Source organism: Mytilus edulis, chromosome 2, assembly GCF_963676685.1.
Source record: "Mytilus edulis chromosome 2, xbMytEdul2.2, whole genome shotgun sequence".
Taxonomy (NCBI): domain Eukaryota; kingdom Metazoa; phylum Mollusca; class Bivalvia; order Mytilida; family Mytilidae; genus Mytilus; species Mytilus edulis.
The window spans coordinates 30,539,741-30,552,634 of record NC_092345.1 but is presented as its reverse complement, the minus strand read 5'-3'; the positions used below and the strand labels follow the sequence as shown (position 1 = coordinate 30,552,634).

The 12,894-nt window shown below is 31.6% G+C and overlaps 1 protein-coding gene across 2 annotated transcripts in view; it reads left to right on the top strand.

Annotated features, from left to right (window-relative positions):
- The window catches only part of LOC139511944 (uncharacterized), a 97,630-nt gene that overhangs the window by 25,895 nt on the left and 58,841 nt on the right, over positions 1 to 12,894 (top strand). Inside the window, exons 5-8 of one of the 2 annotated variants that reach the window (XM_071299144.1) lie at positions 7,045 to 7,117; positions 9,314 to 9,388; positions 11,344 to 11,467; positions 12,566 to 12,613. In XM_071299144.1, the coding sequence (XP_071155245.1) occupies positions 7,045 to 7,117; positions 9,314 to 9,388; positions 11,344 to 11,467; positions 12,566 to 12,613 (320 nt within the window). The remainder of the gene's footprint in view (positions 1 to 7,044; positions 7,118 to 9,313; positions 9,389 to 11,343; positions 11,468 to 12,565; positions 12,614 to 12,894) is intronic. The other variant, XM_071299145.1, reaches the window with a different exon arrangement.

Sequence of the window (12,894 nt, the reverse complement as noted above, 5' to 3'; positions counted from 1 at the left end):
AGTTTTCCTTAGTAATGACTCGGAGAAACAGATGTTTACGTTTGTCATTAAATATAGCTAAAAGTATGATTAATTCTACATAATGTGATTATTAGACAATGTGTTGCGAACCTTAAACGTGAAGGTGAACACTGCGATGGTAAACAATTTCTGTGTCAAGGTCATTGACATAGAACGTAGGCTTCCTGATAAAATATAATTTAGTATATACAAAATATAAAAATTATGTAATAGATATTGTTCAGATCGTGCTACCATTGAAATAACCATTAAAAAGTTATAATCATCAGATTTTGTGAGCTCAGAAACCTAAGATTCCTGTGGATCTGTTGAAAAATGGCATCAATTTATACGCTTCCTTTTCCCCAACCTCAGTTGCAATTTAACATGGAGTGATGGGTAGTCTTTGTTATGTCATGTCAAGAAACCTGACTTCTTATTCCAGGCGCGGATCCAGAGGGGGGGTTCCGGGGGTTGGAACCCCCCCTTTTTTTTGGACGATCAATGCATTTGAATGGGGACATGTAATTGGAACCCCCCCCCCCTTTGTCCTGGGTTAGGAACCCCCCCTTTTTAAAATGGCTGGATCCGCCCCTGTATTCCTCTATTTGGTGACCTTTTGTTCAAGGTTTACATCATTATATCATGTTACATAATAATGGCTGCATTTTGTTTTAGGGTATTGTTGACTTTCTAAAATTGTTTATTATCTCGCCTCTTATTTTATTGATTTTGTATTTACATTGTGTCATAGATCAAATTTATTCCTTCAATGTATATTCACTTGTTTGTTTTTATATGTCTTTTGATTGAGTTCAGCCATTTCAATTTATATTTTATAGTGTGTCTTTCTATGTTAAGATGTTACACTATTGTTTCAGGTAAGGGTGAAGGTTGGTACCTATTAAAACGTTTAAGCCCGCTGCATTTTTTTTACATCTGTCCTAATTCAGGAATCTGATGTTCAGAGGTTGTTGTTTGTTGATGTGTTTCATAAATGTTTCTTGTTTCTTGATTTTTATATAGATTAGACCAATGTTTTTTTCCCTGTTTGAATGGTTTCCCAATAGTCATTGTTGGGGCCCTTTATATTTTGCTATTTGATGTGAGCCAACGCTCTGTGTTGAAGGGAGAGATCCATTTGCGCCAAAAATGCGTCCTTTTGCGCCACAACTTTTTTTCCCAAATGCTACGTTTGCGCCACATGTTTTAAAATTAGATGGTTTCATTTGCGCCAAAAATAAAACATACGATTGCGCCAGTTAAAAGAAAATTACTTCCTTACTCCTTTATTCGGACTTGGAACCGGCAGTGTAACACGGCACATGTTTCCTTTTCTGAAACATATGTTTAACTTAATTACAGAAATTGCTTAAATTTTACTATTATTTAGTTTTAGTATAGCTTTAAATAATTAAAATTATAGGTCACATGATAGAAACATTTTAAAAGTCATCCAGTAGAGCCAAAATGAATAGATTTTATCGGTTGATTTTTGTACCATATCATAAAGTAACAAACAATAGTGTAATAAATAAAATTTGTAATGAATTTTAAAAAAATGTGTAAAATTTGCTGAAATTTTTGTACCTGTAAGCCTCCTTAAATCTGCAAAAATTAGTATATAATATAACAGTTTTTTTATCAATACTTTAAAAGTTTATGAGTGAAGGAATGCCCTATACTGTATGCTTCAAAAATTCATTTTTACTACTGTTAGATTCAAATTGAATAACAGACCCTCATATATGCTACTATCCTTAATTGTTTTCTTTATCCATGACTTTAACACAATACAAATTGATGACTGAAGGTCGTAATCCCATCACATGAAAAAACACATTTATATATAAAGAATTATAGATTATGTCTATATTGAATTTTATTGTTTAAGAAAAAGGCTTATTTTATGCAGACTGACAAATAATGCAGTGATTGATTTTAGAGCTAAATTTAAACGTATTTGTTCGCAATATGTCGACACTTAATGAAGGTCAGGGTTACATGTATTAGTTCAGAATGAAACAGAATCATGAAGGTACTTAGAAATAAAGAGTGGTACCACAGTTTTTACTTTTATATTTTTAATGGACCAAACAATAGTTTATTTGACTTACAACATCAGGTGGTCATTTGGTTTATGTCCTTGCTCTAGGTCCTAAAACTTTACTCAGTACTCTGAGTGTAAAACTTGTGCTTAAAATGCCAAATCAAGTATCTTAATTGGTTGATATTTGAATCTGGAGTACAACAATCATACTCAAAAGTTTTATGAAAGTAAGCCCATAAAACTTTACTCAGTACTCTGAGTACAAAATTTTGCTTTAAAAACAAAATCCAGTATTTTGATTGGTTGATTAATGAGTCTGAGTACAAAAATCATGCTCAAAAGTTTTATGACAGTTAGCCCAGATCTTTTTTAATTACTTTTGAGAATGAATCCATATTGATAAGGCCATCTGATCACATTTACTTATATTTGGAGGTTTATTAGGATTATCATCTACAAGACAACAACTTACGGTCAACACAAAAGAATTGATCTACAATCATGCTTCAGTAAAGTGATCAAGACTTATAGTTTAACTGTTGACTATCATTCCATCATTTTAAAAGAACAACAGTTGTTAGGATTTTTACTTTCATTTTATTAACCGGATTCTTGTGACAAAAATGTCGGTTATTGATTTGGGGATGTACGGCGGGCAGCGGGGCGGGCAGCCGGGCAGGCAGCCGGGCGGGTAAGCGGGCGGGCTGCGGGCTGTTGGCAATCAAATGTTGTCCGTGCATTAACACATGAACCATTCAACCAAAGCTTTTAAAATTTTAATATGTTGTTACTGACAACTAAATGAAGGTCAAAGTTAATAATGGTGATTTTCACTTTTACCATTCAGGAGTTATGGTTCTTGAAAGATTGAAAAATGGTTTTTCCAGTCGAGTCCGTGCATTTACGCATGAACTGTTCTACCAAAGCTTCCCAAATTTTAATATGTTGTTACTGATGACAAAATGGAGGTCAAGTTCAATAATGACAATTTTGACTTTTACCATTCAGGAGTTATGGTTCTTGAAAGATTGAAAAATGGAGTTTCCAGTCGTGTCCGTGTATTTACACATGAACTGTTCTACCAAAGCTTCCCAAATTTTAATATGTTGTTACTGATGACAAAATGGAGGTCAAGTTCAATAATGACGATTTTGACTTTTACCGTTCAGGAGTTATGGTTCTTGAAAGATTGAAAAATGGTGTTTCCAGTTGTGTCCGTGCATTTTCTCATGAACCATTCTACCAAAGCTTTTGAAATTTTTATATGTTGTTACTGATGACAAAATAGAGGTCAAGTTCAATAATGACGATTTTGACTTTTACCGTTCAGGAGTTATGGTTCTTGAAAGATCGTAAAATGGCGTTTCCATTCACTTTATTGCATTTACTCATGAACCATTCAATCTAAGCTTTTCAAATTTTAATATGTTGATACTGATGACAAAATGGAGGTCAAATTTGATATTGACGATTTTCACTTTCATCATTCATCAGTAATTGTTCTTGTGATATTGCCAGGACACAAATAAATGTTAATAAATCTGGTTTGCTGTCGTTGTGACAGCCTCTTGTTTGAGATATCGATCTTATTTTTTATTACATAGCTTAGTTATGATATTATAATAAAAGATAAAATCCTGAACCAGTTTGATCTGCATTTGATAGAAAAATAGAATCGTGGAAATAATCATTAAATTAATACTTGCCCTGCTTTATATTGACCTGATTTTTAGTACATGTACTGTAAATTCAGAAACTCTATGAATTCATGTTTTTATATTTAGAATTGTAATTCTAAAAGGAGTAGGTTCAGTAAGACCCCTTTTTGGCCCCAAAAAGCAGTTTTACAAAATTTTGAAAATGTAATATTTAGCTATATACTGGAAAGTAGAATGCTTCTACTACATAAATATTGGCTGTTTTTGACAATACAATGCACATATATTGGGTACTACACATGTATCATCATTAAGTCATGCTAAATTACTAAAATTTTCTCAATTTTAGCATTTTAGTTAAATTTTAGACGATTTCCGTCTTAAATGAAAGTGTCCGCAATTCGTGTTCATTCATAATATTGATATGGAAGTTGTATTTGATGATGATACATAACATATATAAAGGTTGAGGATGAACACGGATGTGGCCACTTTCATTTTTGACAAAAACCATCTGAAAAGTGACGTTTTTTGGCATATTTGATAGATTTTTCATATTTAAGCTTGAATCGGAGCGTTTTTAATGTCAAAATAAGTTAAAATCTTTCATATAAACTAATTGAATCAACTGAAATAGACACTTAAGTGTTTAAAAAGCGTCCCAAAACTTTCGTTAGATGAACCTAAAATTTGAGGCCAAAATTGGCCCTTACCGGACCTACTCCTTTAAAAGAAGTTAGGATCATTTTAGCACAGACAACTAGCATGCAATAACACTGGATGAATTTTAATGGCCCATTTTAGCCAAAACTTAAATGGTAGAAAAAAATCTCACAATACTAAAATTGTATAGGTATTTATTCTGGCTTATTGTTTGCATTCACACTTTCGTCTGTATCTATCATCAAAATACAAACAACAATATGATTTGAAATAAGAATTATCAATGAATACGCACCTCAAAACTTGACAAGACAAACAGAAAGAACAGTTCCTCATGCAATATTATGAAAAGTATATATATGAGAACCCATCACCTACTTTTTCTGAAATATGATTTTTTATATATTCTATATCTTAAATACTTACAAAACAAATGAATGATGAAAGGGGGTAAAAATGGGGGGAACTTTTTGTCAAAGATCATTTCTCGCAGGTGACAGAGGTCTAAAGAAGGAGTTTTAAAAGGAAAAAGAGGGATTATCCCTCCTACAAATGCTGCGTTGGCATGTATGCTACAGGATTTGTGCTAATCATTGCAAGGATGGTACCTTAATGTTTTACACTTGAAGATTTTGTATACTTATTATTTACAGTGTGTTGTTGGTGTGTGTAATAGGATTTGCATGCAGATATATCGATTTGTGTAACCTCACTTTCTTAACTTGGCTTTATTACAGTATGATGCACAATTATGTAATCTCTCTTACAGTATGGGAGCAAAAAAAACATCAAAACTTCAATTTAAAAAACATTAAGGTAATGTTATATATATGTAGTAATCGTATGAAAGAAGATGAAGAGTAGAAATTAACAGACAGAAACCCAAGGACACGGATATAAAATCTATTTGAAATACAAAGACTATGCAGTGCTTAAATAAAATTGCCTGGATAAAAAAACTGTCTGTTGCCTTGCATCGGTCGTTATCCATTTACTTTTAGAAAAATCTACAAAACTGCTTGACCAATTGAAACCAAACTGGCTCAGTATCATTCTTGAGATATCTCAGTTAAAAAATGTGTTTGATGATCACCCAACAAAGCTGCAAGCCTAAACAGTTTTTTCTAATGTCTTTTAAGTTGTATATTTTGTGATAGTAGTGTCAACAGTGTTAACAGCCCAAAACATCAATTTATATATGAGTAACTTTTTATGTACAATATAAAAAAGAAGATGCGGTAAGATTGCCAATGAGACAACTCTCCAGAAGAGACCAAATGACACAGAAATTAACAACAATAGGTCACCAATGAGCAAAGCCCATACCGCATAGTCAGCTACAAAAGGCCCTGAAATTTCATATATATAATATCCACTTTTGGAAGGTTGAAAATGGGCTGCTACTTTATCCATATTTCATTTAGCTACTTTACGAAAATTACATAACACACTGTGGATTCATATATTTTTGTTGATTCCAATTTTTGTGGATAAAAGAAAACATTTATTTTTCGTCTATATTTGATTTTGTGGTTTTCTGCATACAAGCCTATAGGAATTATGTATTTCTTTGAATGTTTAAATTGATGGTTTAATTATAACCACAAAATCCAGAAAAATCAATACCCTATGAATAATAATGAAACCACAGTACTGAGTGGATGCATGTATTATAAGTAGATTGCATACAGTGCTTTCTTAAATGTGCAATACAGTAACTCAATACTAGACTGATAATAAGTCAGGGTTTAATATTATAATACAACTGAAATGAACAGAAACATAAAAGTACGCTCGCCACAAATCAATAGAGATTACAGTGTGTTCTGAATGCCCCCACATCATCACTAAAGGGAGGTAACATTTGGCGTATGAATCATATCGGCAATATAAATTCAATAATTTATTTATCTTTTGTTCAAAGATACATAAAAGGAATTATATAAACATTTCAGAATTTATCTTTATTGTTTATGATTTTAATGAAGGATTTCGATTAGTATTAAAGTACATGTGTGTGACATGGTTTTGCTTATTGTTGAAGGTTGTAATGTGACCTAGAAAAATGATATACTGTGCACAATATTATTGTTACAGTAATTAAAAATCGGTTAAATGTGGCCTGAGTATTCTATGATTTAATGAGAGGATAAAGACCAGTTTCAGGATTTTGAAAAGCGTGCATTTATCATAAATGCAGCACCATTAGAGAGGGTCCAGGACCCGGCCCCCTCCTAAATCATCCTCTGAAAGTTCATACCATGTAAATACCTTTGATTCCAAGTTTAATAAAGTTCATGTATGTTCTTTCCATAAGCTCTGATTGAAAACTATGGCAGTCCATAGATAAAAGTCCTCATGAGTCATTTCATCTTATTCCTAAAATTCAAACACGATTTTTGTGAAAAAACCTATGATGACATTTTCCTGAATAACTTGACAGGAAAAGAGTGAGAAAATTTACAAATCAGTATGCTCTCTATTTATCTTCCCTGAGACTACTGTATATTGTCCTTCAGAATATTTCCAAAGAGCCAATATGTAAGATGGTACTGTTTTGTTGATTACAGATTTGTGCAAGTAAACCTCTATCTGGTTACCATTTTTATTTAACCAGCATTATTTTTGAGAAGATGGAAACCAAATTAATTTTACAATGGTTTTTTTTTTCAGATCTGATGGAAAAGAATATATCTTTACCGCAGAGAACCATGAAAGTCTTATGATATGGTTGATAGGACTACAGGTATGTGATGCTCAAATTTCCCAATCCAGTTCAGGGGCGGATCCAGTCATTTTCAAAAGGGGGTTCCCAACCTAGGAGAAAGGAGTATTCCAACCATATTTTCCCATTGAAATGCATTTTCAACCCCCTGGGTCCGCCACTGTAGTAAGCTTAGACTTTGTATATAAATATAGGTAATGAAGAATAAAAGTTAACGAGACAGCAGCAACCCGAAGACTCAAATGAACCCTAGAATGAAACATTGAATGAAAAGTCTGAAACAAGCTACAATTACATGTACTATTATTGTATGGATGATCTAATGTATCAATGTTTTACAAATTATGCAATAGATAGATAAAAATGTTGCAGGTGTTTCTTTATATTTATCATATGACATTTATTTATGCAGACATGTGACAGAACTGCCTAGTAACAACTGGAGATTTGAAATTTTGGCCTCATAATTATAATGGAGAAGTTAAGAGAGTTTAATTGTGTAATTAACTATCTTGTCCATTTATTAAATTTTTTATTTTTATTTTTATTAATGTCTATTTTATAATTGATTTTTAAAAAAAAGTGACCGTCACATCAGGGCCTCAAAATTATTTGACATCACAGTTTTACTACATGATCCATATGCAAGAAGATAATTTCTATGTCTAATCTGTACAAAAACAGAGATTTTAAAAAGTAAGGGGTTCCACCCTTATGTCCCTATTCAAATGTGCTGATTGTCCAAAAAAATGGGGTTTCAAACCCCCTGAACCCCCTCCGGATCCACCACTGCAGATAGCTTAGATTTTGTATTTGAATAAAAGGAAATGTAGGATATAGGTTAACAAGACAGCAACCCAAAGACTCAAATGAACCCTAGAAAGAGGCATTGTATGGAAAGTCTGAAACAAGTTACAATATTGCATGTTATATAATTGTATGAATGATCTAATGTATCAATGTTTTACAAATTATGCAATGTATAAATAAAAATGTTGCAGGTGTTTCTTTAACAATCCTATGACATATATTTATGCAGACATGTGACAGAACTGCCTAGTAACAACTGGAGATTTGAAATTTTGGCCTCATAATTATAATGGAGAAGTTAAGAGAGTTTAATTGTGTATTCACTATCTTGTCCATTTATTAAATTTTTTATTTTTATTTTTATTTATGTCTATTTTATAACTGATTTTAAAAAAAAGTGACCGTCACATCAGGGCCTTAAAATATTTCAATATTTGACATCACTGTTTTACTACATGATCCATATGCACGAAGATAATTTCTATGTCAAATCTGTACAAAAGCAGAGATTTTAAAAAGTTGGTATGGATTTTACCATGTGTTTTTCCATGTTGTGATTTTATGCTATTGTTTCAGAAAAAGGGAGAAGGTTTGAATCCATTAAAACGTTTAATCCCGCTGCAAATGTTTGCACCTGTCTTAAGTCAGGAATCTGATGTACAGTAGTTGTTGTTTGTTTATGTAATTTATACGTGTTTCTCGCTTCTCGTTTTTTTAAATTTTATATAGATTAAACTGTTGGTTTTCCCGTTTGAATGGTTTTACACTAGTAATTTTGGGGCCCTTTATAGCTTGTTGTTCGGTGTGAGCCAAGTTTCCGTGTTGAAGGCTGTACATTGACCTATAATGGTTTACTTTTTTTAAATTGTTATTTGGATGGAGAGTTGTCTCATTGGCACTCACACCACATCTTCCTATATCTATGGATGTTTGGTAATGAAGGTGAATAGATTGAGTAAACAGAAATAGAACAAAACAATGCAACCAACGACAAAATAATTACGAGGTATTTCATCTTAACCAGTAACATGTGCTGACCTTTCAAAATCATCTGGTTTACCCCTACATTTTTATGGGTTCATATTGCTTAATATTAAGTTGTCTATTGACTGTTGTTTGAGTGTTTGTCTGTTCCCTGTTTGTCATGGTGTTTCCTTTTTATCTTGGCTTATGTTGATTGTCCACATTTAACTTTCAAACCCCAAAATAATCTTAAAGAGGTTTTTGTATGAAAGACTAAAAGAGTAGGATAAAGTCGGTCATGTGATTCATTCAGAAATTGAAAAAAAAAAAGGTATTTGTTAAATTTTACATTTTAACATGAATAATTTGAATTTAGTACCATATAACTTTTACAGGTTCAGTATGTATGGAATAATTGAAATAAATAATTAAATATTTCCACAGGCAAAGCGTGAAACCTATATTAAAGATCAAGATAAAGTCGTATTAGCCCCAGAAGGCAAGTCACACTGTAGCAAGGTAAGTGTACAATCATTCGCTTAAGAAGGCAGAACTAGGTTAAGGGAAATAACTCTGAAAATCCTCAGTACGTTTGTGTCAGCCATTTTCATAAATATGTTCTAAGCTTCTAGGATACATGGATTATTTCCAATCTGTTTCAGGTAAATGCTTAAAATTTATTGACAAAACTTGGCTTTTACAAACACATTACTGATTTAAAGAGTTATCTCCCTGAACCAAGGTATACCCCCTTAATTTATAAGGCAATGCCTGGAATATATCAAAGAGACAACAAAACGACCAAAGAGCAGATAACAGCTGAGGCCACCAATGGGTCTTCTATGCAGTGAGAAAACCCCGCAACCAGAGGTGGGCCACAGCTGGCTCTTAAATAAAAATGTGTACTAGTTCAGTTAAAATGGAAATCATACTAAACTCCAAAACATATAAATGAACTAAAATTAAAAGACATACAAATCTAACAAAGGCCAAAGGCTCCTGACTTGGGACAGGCACAACAATGTGGAGGGAGGGTGTTTAAACATGTAAAGTGAGATCTCAACCCTCCCCCTAAACCTCTAGTCAAGGTAGATTAAAAAAAACATGCAGTATTAAGCAGTCAGCGTCCTATGTTAGAATAGGTAACAATAGAAACTTAGCAAAATGACAATGATACATAAATTAACAAAGGGCAACTAGCAGTTACTGACATATAATGCTCATAGTTGAAGGATGTACAAGGACCCATAGTTGCTAAATCCTATGTCATTTTGGTCATTGGTGTAGTGTTCTAGCTCTTATTGGCAATCATACCACATCTTCTTAGTTTTATATATAATATATGATAAAGTTGAAAAAATTGGTACTTGTTAGTTTCAACAGATACTGTAAATTTTTAGAGTGCAGGTCCTTCAACCTTAACTAACCTTTGATACAAGTATACCAAATGTATATGACATTGCATGCACTGTTCTACATTTTAGAGTACATGCCCTTCAACCTTGATTAACTTTTGAAACAAGAAAGCAAAATGTTTCCAAAATTACATGTACTTATATACCGGTACAAGTGTAAATCTATACTGTTGTCATATTTTGTTCATTTTCATTTGCTTTTTACTATCATTTATCTCAAAGTCTTTAAGTGGATTGAGACCAATTTCAACAGATAATTTCCTGTATCCCTGAGCTTTTTGGTTAGGGAGAGGGACATAGTTCAGTCCAGTTTTATTTCTTTTTGAAGAAAAAACACTGGCAGGATAATAGTTATTAGTGATGTTAGGTTGTTGACTTTATCACATGCACCCCACATATATTTTACTTATATATACCAGGCAGCATGTATATTTCTCTTAGTGTATTCTAATAATATTTGAGGAAATTCCATGCAATATTTTGAGGACAACTCATTGTAACTTAGCTGGGGTTTCAGGAATGGACAAAAATGTGAGTTTGGTTTTTGCTATTAAAAAAAAAATATACCTAAAGATCTATGTTTATATCGTATAATATAATCAAAATGAGGATGTTAATTTGATGTGTGCTTCTTCGTTACATTTGTTGTTTTTATAGTGATTAAGATGATAACACAATGTTGACTGGTGTACCCCTATTTTTGACATTTTTAACTATTGTGTCTGTTTGTTTTGTTCAAGCATCGGTGACAATATAATGGAATGTGATACGACTGTCATACAAGTGAGAGGTTTAGCTAGCTATAAAACCAGGTTCAATCCACCATTTTCTACATTTGAAAATGCCTGTACCAAGTCAGGAATATGACAGTTCTTGTCCATTCGTTTTTGTTGCGTTTTGTTATTTGATTTTGCCATGTGATTATGGACTTTCCAAATTGATTTTCCTCTGAGTTCAGTATTTTTGTGATTTTACTTTTTTTTTTCAGTTATCAATATGTGAGTTCTTATTATTGCTATACTCACCCAGACACATTATTTAATTGATGTTTTATTTCAGAGAATTGTAGATAGTTGTGAGTCTAACATACCAATGGGTGTTACAAGAAGGAAAGTGAATTGGCAGACTTATAAAAACCAGAGAATAGCAGAATCTCTTGACTCGGCTCTCTACAGAACAAAAAGTTAGTATACATGTAATATGACTTGTGATCTATTATATTATTTTATGCACATCAGATTTATTTGTATTTAAAATGAAATGCATATTTTGTAGTAGGGTTTTCATAAAGTCAATGAATAATATATTAGCAATCAATTTTTGAAATTTATGAATAGTTTTGAAATATGGGAAAATCTAGAGGAAAATCTCAAACTTTTTATTAATTAAAAATTAATTTTGAATACTCTTTTGGTGGGTTGTTGTCTCTTTGATATTTTCCACCTTCAATTGTATTGATGAATGTTTAAAAATATATTTAGAACACTAGTGCAAAAGGCAAGGGTGAGCTGTAGCTATTTATTATGTCCACCGACTTTGAAATAAACTTTGAGGGAATTTTTTGTATTCAAAATTGTATAAATGTTTATACATGAATTGAAAATTGAAAGATATTATCTCCTTCATGCTTAAAAATTAGTTTTTAATCTTTTTTACAAATAATTGAATCATGTTTTATTATGTAGAATAATTATTCACCAAATATTAATATGCACTGAATATTACCTAATAAATTTAGATTATTTAAAAGTATAAATTTTCTAAAGGCTGTATATGAGATTTGATTTTTGCTGATATATATCAATTCTATAAATAACTTTTAATATTTGTTTTACATGCAACAGCTTTTTATGTATCTATGATATGCATCACTTTTATAAACGGCTTAATCGTTATATATTATACTGAATTAATTTTAATGTAGGTCACCACCAGATTTGTATAAATATCACTTAATTATATTAATTTTATTATAAAAGTATGATACTAGGTATTAAATTATATCCTAACATATTTTGGGGATTTTTTTTCTCTTGTTCTTAATAAGTCGAAAAATGTAAAATAAAAATTGTATTGTAAAACTATGTTTCATTTCTAATGAAATTTGTCAAAAATGTATAAAAATTTGTAATATATTTATTTTGAAATTGAAAAAATCTAGACTTGCTGTAGATAAAAGAAAACAGGATTTTTTTGTTTCACTAAAATTTATATGTTGCTTTTAACTATCTATTTAGAAAAATAAACATTTTAAAATTATCATTAATTTATCAATGTTTAGACCATCAAGAAGCAAGTAGATCTAGGTCACTGCCACCTGTTTTTGAAGGTAAAATGTGTTTCAGGTTTGGTCTGAACTGATACTACCTAACATTTTTTTTATTCACCACTGTAAGGGAGATAATCCTAACATTATTTTCTATGAAAAGAAAACAGTGGTGAATAAAACTATTTTTAGTACAAGTGCAAACTATCCCATCATGCTAATCAGCTTCAGAGTTATGTTTCTAACCACATCACACAATTATTTTCACATCCACTTATATTTCACTGAATCTATAATTTACACTACTAATTTTCTCTGCTTAATGCTCAATTTGAACCAGCTGT